At 36.2% G+C, this 12,824-nt stretch overlaps 2 protein-coding genes across 3 annotated transcripts in view; one reads left to right on the top strand and one right to left on the bottom strand.

The window, feature by feature from the left end:
- LOC131684730 (uncharacterized) overlaps nt 1-12,824 on the top strand; it is a 654,472-nt gene that overhangs the window by 387,070 nt on the left and 254,578 nt on the right. The gene's annotated exons all lie outside the window — the stretch shown is intronic.
- The window catches only part of LOC131684750 (uncharacterized), a 130,910-nt gene that overhangs the window by 115,697 nt on the left and 2,389 nt on the right, over nt 1-12,824 (bottom strand). Inside the window, exon 2 of the mRNA XM_058967881.1 lies at nt 3,897-4,607. Within this exon, the coding sequence (XP_058823864.1) occupies nt 3,897-4,418 (522 nt within the window). The 5' untranslated portion in view covers nt 4,419-4,607. The remainder of the gene's footprint in view (nt 1-3,896; nt 4,608-12,824) is intronic.

The following is a 12,824-nucleotide window of genomic DNA, read 5'->3' as shown; positions in this document are numbered from 1 at the left end:
TGATTTAGAAATTTAAAAAAATATAAAGTTAAAGATTGGGAACTAAAACTAAAAAAATTAAATATTTGAAAATTTTGAAATGTAAAAACTCTAAAATTTAAAATTATTAAAAATGACCATCTGAAAATTTAAAAATTTAGAGATATGAAAATTCAAAAATTCAAGAACTGTTGGTTTGAAAATTCAAGATTTTTATAATCTAAAAATTCGCGAATTTAAAACTTTAGAATTTTAATGATTTAAAAAATAAAAAAAAATCAAATCAAGGATTTTAAAATATAAGAATTTGAAAATTTAGAGATTTAGAAATTTAAGCATTTAAAAGTTAAAAAATGCGAATTGGAGATTTAAAAATATAAAAACTTAATGATTTCAAGATTCCATTATTTATGAGTTTGAAAAGTTAAGGCTCCAAAAAAATTAAAAACAATTTAAAATGAAAAATAAAAAATCAAAGTATTTGAAAATTCAAAAATTGAAAAAATAAAATATTGAAAAATTTAAGTATTCGAAATTTAAACGCTTAAAGAATTAAAATTCCAAGAATAAACAAAATTAAAAATTTAGAGATTTAAAAGATTAGAAATCTAAAAATTCAGAAAAATGGAAATCCAAATACTAAAAATTCGAAATTCGAAGCTAACATATTTAAAATCAAGAATTTAAAAATTGAAAGATGTTACAATTTAAAATTTTAATGATTTAAAAATTCAAACTTTTAAAAATTCAAGTGTTTTAAAATTTAATTTTAAACATCGGGAAAGCTAAAAATTTAAGAAATAAAAAAAATTATGTCAGAAATTTAGAAGTTTTTAAACTGAAGAATTGAAAGCTTTAAACACCTTAAAAATTAATATTCAAAAATTCCAAAAACAAGAATTGAAAATTGAATTATTTGCAAATTCAAAAAACCAAAAATTTTATTTAAAATTTAAACATTTAGGAAACTAGAAATTGAAAAGTTGAACAATTTGAAAATCAAGAAATTTAAATAAAATTAAAAAATTTAAGGATTCGAAAATTTAAAAATTTCACCATTAAAAAAAGTAATCTAAAAATTCGCGAATTTAAAATTTTTGAATTTTAATAATTTAAAAAATTAAATAATTTCAAATTCAAAAATTTTGAAACAAAGATTTAAAAATTGGAACATTTAGAGATTTAGAAATTTAAATATTTTAATATTAAAAAAATTGCGAATCGAAAATTTAAAAACATAAAAACTTAATGATTTGAAGATTCAATAATTAGTGTCTAAAATTTTGGAACTTGAAAGGTTAAGGCTCCAAAAATAAGAAAAAAATAAAATTTAGAGGGTTTAAGTTTTGAAAAAATGAAAACATAAAAAACTACAAGTCTAAATATTTAAAAAGTAAAAAAATTAAAAAAATTAAATGTTGAAAAAAAATTAAAACTTAAGTATTTAAAATTTAAACGCTTAAAATTTTTTCTAAGAATAAAAATTGATAAAAATTTAAAAGATTAGAAATCTAAAAAAACATAAAAATTCAAAATTCGTAACTAAAAAAATTAGAATCAAGAATTTAAAAACTGAAAGATATTAGACTTTAAAAATTTTAATTGTTTAAAAATTCAAACCTTTGGAAATTTAAGTATATTGAAATTGAAAAATTAGTATTTTAGTATCTAAAAATTTAAAACATCGGAAAAGCTAGAAATTACAAAAAAATTGGAAATATTTGAACTGAAAAATTTTAAATTTTATGAATTTCAAAATTTAATCAAGAAATTTAAATAAATCCAAAACATAAAAAATTAAAAAAATTAAGAATATGAAAATTGAAAAATTTCGCCATTAAAAAAAGAAGAATCAAAATTTGAAAATTTTAATGCCTTAAAATTGTGGAACGTTTAATATTTAAAAATAGTTAAGTTTAAAAATCTGAAAATTTTGAATTTAAAGAGAAAATTCCTAAGAATTTGAAAATTAAAAACATACCGATTAGAAATTTTAAATTTTAGTATTTGATGGTCATGAAAATAAAAATTTGGGATTTAAATTATCTAAAAAATTTGGAATTTTAGTATTTTGAAACATATTAAAATTTTAAATTGCAAAATACAAAAAAAAACATTAAAATTTTAAATTCCAAGGCACAAAAAAATTAAAAATTCATGAATTTAAAAATACAAAAATTTAAATATTTGGAAATTTCAAAAGTTGAAAATTTTAAAACAAAGTTTAAAACGTGTTGCACCTCATTTTAGGGTGTCTGTCTCCCGGCGCGGGAAGTCGAGATCGACGGTGTGGTCACCGGAAGAGACTTCAAATTCTACGAGAATCAGTTGGAGTAGGGAGATGGCTGTCTTAAGGACCCCTTCCCCTTCAGTCGGGGAAAATGCTGGAATATTGTTCGCAAGGGATGGAACGAAGTGATAGCCTCAATCAAATTCTTTTCGGGTGACCTTTGCTGGATCCGTGTTGCCCAGCAGCAATTTTCTTGTAGCAGTTTTGTCTACATTGTCATTCATGACCCTTAAGTTACGGAGGGCTTTCAATAGATCTGAAATATTGAATTTCTAAATGGGTCTAAAGATTTAAAAATTGAAGAATTCAGTAATTCAAAGATATAAAAATTAAGAAATTAAAAATGTGGAAATCTAAAAATGAATCTTTGGATATTTTAGAATTTTTAAACACATAGATTTAAATATTCAAATGTTTTAATTGAACAATCTAAAGAATTAAAAATTCAAAGATTTCAAATTCAAACAAAATTCAAACTTTTGCTTTTGATTTTTTGTATTTTGCAATTTTTGTTTTGATGTATTTTTGTACTTTTCCAGTTTTATATTATTGTAGTCAGTGCTGCGAAATTTCAAAATCAGCTACTTATTTCTGCATGTATTTACCGAAACCAACATTCAGATTCACCGCCTCTCTCATTCATTAACTTTTCAACTGACTTAAATTTCATGCATGAAACGAATGCTTAAGTGCAGAAGAAATATAAATTCCTTCACCAACCAAAGCACTTATTTGTTTTTATGTGGACAGTTTGACGGCAGCAGCTTGCATCTTCTACACTTTCGAGCATGAGTGAACTTCGTAATCTATATCTGGTGCACTTTGCTCAATAAATCCCTCCCCTCATAGATAGAATAGAAACAAAATTCAGTTTGCTTCTGAAACCGAACATGTCCGAGCTTGAGTGCGCTGTGTCGGGAGAACGAATGAAGAAGGAAGAACGAACCAAACATTTCATTCATCGCGACGGGCATGAATTGAATATTGTTTTCTTTCAAGTTCACGCAGGGATGTCAATTTTTTCAAGCTCTGATTGTAGTGTTGAACTAGATTTATGAATTTTTGAATCCTTAATTTTTTTAAATTTTCGAGCTCTTGAATATTTGAATCTTTAAAATTTTTGATAATTAATTCTTCCAGGTTTTGAATTTCTGAATTTCTAATTTTTTAATATTTGAATTTTAAAATTTTAAAATTTTCGAATTTTAGAATTTCTAAATTTTTGCATTTTGGAATTTTTGATAATTTTATCATTTGAATTTTTGCATTTTTTTTTCTATTTTTATGCCTTTTATTTTTATTTTTTTCTGGCGTTTTTGTAATTTTGTATTTTGTTTGTATTTCTGTGCAATAGCATTTCCAAAACATGGCACTCGAAACGAAAGGTGTTTTGTATACAAGTTTGTATGAAAAAATCGTTTCGGTTTGGTTTCATAATGTGAACCCTGACATAAAAAACTATTGTAAAAATGGGGCCAGTTTCAATAATACGAACAAGACTGCCATTCTGACTGGTAAAAATCTGAATATGATTCACTCTAAATATCTACCCGATCGGATCGGATCCACTCCCCACTACCAAATGGACCAAATTGAATTCTACAGTTCCCCCCACGAATGCACTCACCAGTAGGAGGGTACCGAATCCATTATCGCCAAATCGCGCCTCAGCGGCAATATTGCCATCGATTTCCCGCAGAAGTTTCAGCGCCTCCTCCGTCTGCGGTAGCAATGGAAACGACAACGATGGTGGTGGTGACGGGCGCTGGCTTGTTGTTGGTGGACCTCTTCTTGGATTTGGCTGATGGTGATCGTCTTTGCAATCAGTGTAAAAATTCCAATTCACTTGCCGCAGCAGCAGATGGGGTGACCTCGGTTGGTCACACTGGCCGCGGTTCGCGGCAGTAGCAGCAGCAGTATCGGAATCGTCCGAACAGTAGTACAGATAAGCCGGCCTAGGAGTTGATCCGACCTGGGCGGAGACTGACGTCGTCGTCGGCGGCGGTGCCTGTTGCTTGTTGAATGGTACTATGGCAGAATGGTTCACGTGGGCCGCTGACGAGTGCGAGGGATTATTCTCCCGGGATGCATTCTCGCTGCGCCGCAGGGATGATTGATTGCTTTCGCTCAACGTACCATCAAAGGTCATTACAGTACGAGAACGGCGGGTGTATGGTATTGTTCACACCCAATGCACTGAATGACACTTTACGAATGTGTGCCGGCGATGACTGTTCGGAGAATTGTAGGAAATGTCAAAAAACACCTCTGGTTTAAGTTATAGACACTCACTGCTAGCCGGAGATCGATGAACCGCTACATTGTTTCCAGGGTAGTCCTGCCAATTGAGAAAAAATAAACAATTAGACAGTTGTCGATGTCACTGTTAACAATTGAGAAATATAAAACGCGCTTGCTTTGATGAATATTTTTTGTGCAGTCTCTAAATTGAAACATTTCTATGGTGAAGCGCGAAGTAAACACTCCCTAATCGAACATAAGCTTTAAAATACACGTTTAATTGTTGTTGATAATGTTGCCCATGGAAATGGGATACACCCCTTATCTGGGATACGAGAATAGAACAAAACCAACCTTGAACGGATGAATCGTGAAAATGCAGAATCCGGAAAGCCATCGGAAGAGGAATAAATCGGAATAAGCTACAACTGGACTGGGGGCGTACTGTATAGAGTAGAAATATCGCTAGATGGGATGAGTTATCGATTTACAGTGCAGAAGTAACCCGAACTGCTAAAGGCTATATTTAACTGGAAACCGATTTCGCTCGGATAATTTGTTCGAATTTGCAAAGATTCAAGTCATTTTTCACACTTTGCTGGAACGAAGCAGTATTTCTTTGCATGGCTTTCGCCCGAATTGCGGAAAGTTGGAAACACTCAGATGCAGAAACGTACTGAACCTACTTCCAAATCGGTGATATTCGTGTGGACGTTCGACATATCTGCTGTATCATAGACGGTATATAGAAGTCCTATAAAAGGAACGAGCGATGAAATCTTCAACTTGTTTGAAACTGATAGTGCCAATTACAGTTTAAATTTGTGAATTCGATTCGAATATACATTCAATGGGAACAGGAGGGCTACACCATAGAGAACTTACCATATTGAATCAGTATTATATTTTGTATATAAATCAAAAATATGTAAAAATAAACAACATGCATTTGAATGACGCTTTTCAGCATTGCATTTAAAAGATTTACAAAGCGTAGTCTACCTTCTCATCTCGTACAGACAAGCTGCAAAATGCTTCGCTTGTTCACAACAGATTAAGCGAAGAAATCCTACGCATGCCTCTTTGTTACTTATACACTGCACAGTGCTTGTTAATAGGCAAAAACGTGATTACAATTGTGTTGACCACGAAAAGTCTATTTTAGGTTATCGTGTCTTCAATAAAGTTTGTTTGTAAAATATATTGTAGAGCTATTAGTTTGTTGATCACCCCTAAATATTAGAAGCATGATTTGTTTACTCATTTATGCATATAAATATTTACTTTATTTAGAAAAATTGTACGACGTGTAATAAGAAACAACTTTGCTGAAGAAACTAAAATGTGCATCTGTTTATTTTAATTGACATTGACGTGATAAATTTATGTATGATTCAATAATAGCGTTTTGTAGTTGTTTTTGAACCTATGTTTTGGCATTGAAAAAACTGTGATGAAAAATTATGCTTGGATTTTATAGTGCTTTAATCACAGATTCATATGTATGAGAGTTTATCTGTCGGAATTTGTAGATTAGGTTTTTTATACCAAAATTATGACTGTTTGGGACTGAAACTTTCGATGACTCAACAAATGTAGGAGATACATAAATTTTCTTGACAAAAATTATGTATTTTCCTATGCCGGAAAAGAAATCCTAGAACGTTTTGAAATTCTAGAAAACCATCGTAAACTGTCGTTTTTAAAAAGTCATTTAGAAAACTCCACAAATGTCCATTAACATCAACAGATAAACATATATTTTCTTCGCAAAAGTTGTTTCTTATTGCACACCCTACAAATTTACTGAAAAAAGTATTTTTATATGCATGAATGGGGAAATAAAAACCTACTTCTCATCTACAGGGGCAATAATCACCAAACTAATACCTCTACAAAATGGAAAATATTTTATAAACAAACTTTGCTGAAGTGTTCCATATTCATTTCTATCACACGCGGAATGTGGTACTGATAACGTTCAGTAGTTTAACCGAAACAGAAAATTTCACTGTGAACAACAACATGCAATACGACGACGATAAAACCCTAAACCATCCCTGCATATATGGATGACGATAAAATTGATGTTCATTTACACGATTTAGCGCCGTGCACCAATTCGTCACTATTCATGAATCGATGGCTTCGTTCGTAAATAGACTTTCATGCACTGAAACAAGTTCACCGCTACTAAATCCATCCCGCAAATGTCCTCCACTCGATTGAAACAGGAATGTAGAGTGCCCACAAAAACGAGATTTTGAAAACTCACTCGGCCCACCTCTACGTCGATTCCTAGTCCCACCAGGTGTGCTTGCTCTAAAGCTGTACGCAGACGAAGTGACAGGATACAAGCCACAAAACTTTGGATTTTGTTCTAGCTATTCAACGTAGCAACAGCAACAGCGTTGGAATAGGTAGAACAACATCCATAGTGAATATTTTTATTGAATGTGTCCTGTCGCCTCATGGGCGTACAGCTTAAATTTGAATTAGTTATTGCAGAGATGTTTCGAGTTCCTCTCAACAGAATCCGACATAAACTTGGCGACAGAACTAAGCATAGCGCAGGATTGACGCTAGCTCCTAAAAACCAACGCCAACGTGTTAAAAGTTTGTATGGGGTTTTTCGACAATTTACAAGAAGAAATCCCAATAACTTGCATTTTCATCGCATGATCAAATCTCAAACCTTCTAATTCATTCGGGAGTCCGTCTACTAGCAGGGACCACAGAAGGGGTGACAGCACTCCGCCTTGAGGACGGTCTCTAATAATTCTCATAGTTCACTACTTTGATTTAGCAGCACGTTGAATCGAATCGAAGGCAGTATTGTCGAGGGCACCCTTACAGTCGATGAAGAGCGATATTGCGTACCTTTATTATCGATGGGATGTTATCGGTAATGTCGAAACGTTATCTGTACGATTCTACCAGCTTTCTACCAGTTACGGTTAGCTTATTCACAACTGATTGCCAATGTTAGGTGTTGATGATAAGATAGTCGTCTACTTTTCTCTATATTACTTAGCTAGTTGCGCTGGATGTTGGTTTGGAGATTCTTGACGCAAAAATTGTTGGTGTGCCGATTATCTGTGGTTTAGTTACAGATGTCGAAGGTTGTTTGTTAGTTTTGATTGTTTTAGACAAAATTTTCCTTAGCAATTTTATCGTCATCTGTCAACGCGAAATTTTGCTCAGAATTTCGCGCGAAATTTCACATGGAATTTCGCGCGAAGTTTCGCATGGAAATTTGCACGGAATTTCGTACGGAATTTAGCACGGAATTTCGCGAGGAATCTCGTGCAGAACTCCGCACGGAATTTCACACAAAACTCCGCAGAATTTCGCACAGAATTTTGCGCTGAATTTCGCACAGAACTTCGCGCGGAATTTTTCACGGAATCTCACACAAAACTCTGCACAGAATTCCGCGAGGAATTTCGCACCGAACTGCGTGCGGAATTTCACACGGAATTTCGCACGGAGATTCGTGCGGAATTTCGTGCTGCGTTTCGCTCAGAATTTTGCACGGAATTTAGTATCGAATTTAAGAATTTAGCCCGGAAATTCGCATGTAATTTCGCACGGAATTTCGCTCGGAATTTTGCGAGGAATTATGAACAGAATTTCGCGCTGTATTTCGCAAAGAACTCCACACGGAATTTTGCACATAACTCTGCGCGAAATTTCGTGTATATATATTGCGCAGATTTCGCACATAATTTAGTACGGAATTTCGCACAATTCCGCACAGAACTTCGCACGGAATTTTTCACGGAATCTCGCACAAAACTCTGCACAGAATTTCACACGGAATTTCGCACTAAAATTCCTGTGGAATTTCGCGCTGAATTTCACACGAAATTCAGCAATGAATTTCGGAATTTCACCCGGATTTCGCACGAAATTTCGAACGAAATTTCGCTCGGAATTTCGTTTGGAATTTTGCGAAGAATTTCACGCGGAATTTCGTACAGAACTCTGCGTGGAACTTCGTGTGGAATATTACGCGGATTTCGCACGGAATTTCGTCATGAATTTCGCACAGAATTTCAGAATTTAGCACGGAATTTCGCGAAGAATTTGGAACAGAATTTCGCTCAGAATTTCGTGCGGAATTTCACACGCAGTTTCGTGCGAAGTTTCGCACGAAAATTTGCACGGGATTTAGTGTGGAATTTCGCTCGGAATTTCGAACGGAATTTCGCACAGAACTCCGCACTGAACTCTGCGCGGAATTTCGTGAGGAATATTGCGCGGATTTCGCACGTAGTTTCGCGCTGAATTTTGAACGGAATTTCGTTCGGAATTTCTCATATAATTTCGCACGGAATTTCGCACGGAATCTCGCTCGGAATTTCGCATGGAATTTCGCTCGGAATTTTGCGCGGAATTTTGCACGGAACTCCACACGGAATTTCACACCGAACTCCGCGCGGAATCTCGCACAGAACTCCGCAGGAATTTCGCATAGTACTCCGCACTGAATTTTGCAAAGAACTCTGCGCGGAATTTCGTGTTGAATATTGCGCGGATTTTGCACGAAATTTCGCTCGGAATTTGGTACGGAATTTTACGCTGAATTTCCGGAATTTCGCATGTGATTTCGAACTGAATTTCCCTTGAGATTTCGCTCGGAATTTCGCACGGAATCTCGCTGGAAATTTCGCAGGAGCACTCCGCCTTGAGGACGGTCTCTAATAATTCTCATAGTTCACTACTTTGATTTAGCAGCACGTTGAATCGAATCGAAGGCAGTATTGTCGAGGGCACCCTTACAGTCGATGAAGAGCGATATTGCGTACCTTTATTATCGATGGGATGTTATCGGTAATGTCGAAACGTTATCTGTACGATTCTACCAGCTTTCTACCAGTTACGGTTAGCTTATTCACAACTGATTGCCAATGTTAGGTGTTGATGATAAGATAGTCGTCTACTTTTCTCTATATTACTTAGCTAGTTGCGCTGGATGTTGGTTTGGAGATTCTTGACGCAAAAATTGTTGGTGTGCCGATTATCTGTGGTTTAGTTACAGATGTCGAAGGTTGTTTGTTAGTTTTGATTGTTTTAGACAAAATTTTCCTTAGCAATTTTATCGTCATCTGTCAACGCGAAATTTTGCTCAGAATTTCGCGCGAAATTTCACATGGAATTTCGCGCGAAGTTTCGCATGGAAATTTGCACGGAATTTCGTACGGAATTTAGCACGGAATTTCGCGAGGAATCTCGTGCAGAACTCCGCACGGAATTTCACACAAAACTCCGCAGAATTTCGCACAGAATTTTGCGCTGAATTTTGCACAGAACTTCGCGCGGAATTTTTCACGGAATCTCACACAAAACTCTGCACAGAATTCCGCGAGGAATTTCGCACCGAACTGCGTGCGGAATTTCACACGGAATTTCGCACGGAGATTCGTGCGGAATTTCGTGCTGCGTTTCGCTCAGAATTTTGCACGGAATTTAGTATCGAATTTAAGAATTTAGCCCGGAAATTCGCATGTAATTTCGCACGGAATTTCGCTCGGAATTTTGCGAGGAATTATGAACAGAATTTCGCGCTGTATTTCGCAAAGAACTCCACACGGAATTTTGCACATAACTCTGCGCGAAATTTCGTGTGGAATATTGCGCAGATTTCGCACATAATTTAGTACGGAATTTCGCACAATTCCGCACAGAACTTCGCACGGAATTTTTCACGGAATCTCGCACAAAACTCTGCACAGAATTTCACACGGAATTTCGCACTAAAATTCCTGTGGAATTTCGCGCTGAATTTCACACGAAATTCAGCAATGAATTTCGGAATTTCACCCGGATTTCGCACGAAATTTCGAACGAAATTTCGCTCGGAATTTCGTTTGGAATTTTGCGAAGAATTTCACGCGGAATTTCGTACAGAACTCTGCGTGGAACTTCGTGTGGAATATTACGCGGATTTCGCACGGAATTTCGTCATGAATTTCGCACGGAATTTCAGAATTTAGCACGGAATTTCGCGAAGAATTTGGAACAGAATTTCGCTCAGAATTTCGTGCGGAATTTCACACGCAGTTTCGTGCGAAGTTTCGCACGAAAATTTGCACGGGATTTAGTGTGGAATTTCGCTCGGAATTTCGAACGGAATTTCGCACAGAACTCCGCACTGAACTCTGCGCGGAATTTCGTGAGGAATATTGCGCGGATTTCGCACGTAGTTTCGCGCTGAATTTTGAACGGAATTTCGTTCGGAATTTCTCATATAATTTCGCACGGAATTTCGCACGGAATCTCGCTCGGAATTTCGCATGGAATTTCGCTCGGAATTTTGCGCGGAATTTTGCACGGAACTCCACACGGAATTTCACACCGAACTCCGCGCGGAATCTCGCACAGAACTCCGCAGGAATTTCGCATAGTACTCCGCACTGAATTTTGCAAAGAACTCTGCGCGGAATTTCGTGTTGAATATTGCGCGGATTTTGCACGAAATTTCGCTCGGAATTTGGTACGGAATTTTACGCTGAATTTCCGGAATTTCGCATGTGATTTCGAACTGAATTTCCCTTGAGATTTCGCTCGGAATTTCGCACGGAATCTCGCTGGAAATTTCGCAGGAAGTTTCGCTCGGAATTTCACGCGGAATTTTGCTCGAAATTCTGTGCAGAATTTCGCACGGAATATCGAGCGAAATTTCGCACAGAACTTCGCACGGAATTTCACACAGAACTCCACGTGGAACAATGTCCTGCGTGACGTCCTGCAAGAAAAACGAGTTACATATTTCACCGCATAGCGGACGCCAACAATAACGCTTGAAGGAAAGAGATAGAACATGAACATGCTCACGTGAATTACGGGAAAAAGTTTGGTGTTAAACCGTTCACTTGATCACAAGGGTGTTTTATGTTTACCAGATCGCAGGCGTGGTTCTGCATGGATAATCGCAATTGCACCTTCTAGTTTGTCACCAGGGCTGAATTACCGCGCAGGACTCGAGCGTTTGTATGTTAACGGGTTTGATCGCGTCGCCTATACGTACGTGTATAACTTCGTTTATATATCCGTGTAACCGCTTACATATTCGCTTTGAATTTTTGTGCAAACCGTAAAGTGAGAATACGGTCCAGCTTTTAAATGTTTGTGCGAGTCGTGATTCTGATATTTAATTTTGAGCATACGGTTCAAATCAAGGAAGAAAGCAGCCCCATCTCACTATGGTCCACAATTATGGCGCCCTGAGGCTTATTGTCTTGTCTAGATAAGTAATGTACACGTACGTGGACAAGTACCAGGTGTATAAGCTTGAATCTGCTGTTTACTCATAGATGGCGTTACTGAGCACATATAGCTATTATAGAAACGTCATACTTTTTTGTGTGAGTTCGACACCTGTTTACATTAATCATTGCACATCATCAGTGATTTCATATGACAACTTACATTTTTCCTTGCGTAATCAGGTCTATGGTTGTGTTAACAAAAGAGCATATACGGGAAGCTCAAATTGTTTGCTATGATTTGAAGAAATCGTCTGCCTAATCGTATCTAATGCTCGTAGTGGCCTATAGTGACAGTGCGATATAGAAAAATATTTAAAAAGAATTTAAAAAAACTAAAACTGCCAACGTTCACCCCAATAATTAATCAAATTGCGCCGTGCTTTGCGTGAAAAAGGCTAGTTTATGAACAAAGATATGGGAAGCCCCTATCGCACAAGTCAAAAATGGTCCAAAACTACTTGAAGACACTCAACTGGGTGGTGCCACCTCACCCCGCTAATTCACCAGACCTGGCCCCTTCCGATTATCATCTGCTTTCGTCGATGGGTCACGCGCCCGAAGAACAGCACTTCCATTCGTACAAAGACGCCCGAAATTGGCAAAAGTAAAAAAATGGCAGAGGTAAAAAAAAACAAACAAAAAAATTACCGAGAAATGGGGAAAATGTATAGCTAGTGAGGGCAATTACTTTGAAAAAAAAAAACATTTTTTGCGTTCTCAATAAAAAATACAATTTTTTGACAAAAAACAGCGGATTTAAGCTTATGCACCTCGTATGTCTCATTATCGTGCGAGAGCGGGCGTTTGTATGTTCGCATATAAGACCTACCACGTTGACTTAATCTCCAGGACGTGATTTTGAGATCGGGGGCGTTGGTATTTGTGAGTAATCGCGTTTACGACCGAGTTTGTATTGTCGCGAAAGACGCGAGCGTTTGTACGTTAATTGTGGACGTTCGCTTAATCGCGAGGGGATTTATATTGTATTTCGTTCGCATATTCGTGTCCTTTTGCGTCCTGCTTTGAAAGAAGCAACAAAA

Source organism: Topomyia yanbarensis, chromosome 1, assembly GCF_030247195.1.
Source record: "Topomyia yanbarensis strain Yona2022 chromosome 1, ASM3024719v1, whole genome shotgun sequence".
NCBI classification, from domain to species: domain Eukaryota; kingdom Metazoa; phylum Arthropoda; class Insecta; order Diptera; family Culicidae; genus Topomyia; species Topomyia yanbarensis.
Note: the sequence above shows the minus strand (reverse complement) of the source record. Positions and strands in the feature narration are given on the sequence as shown.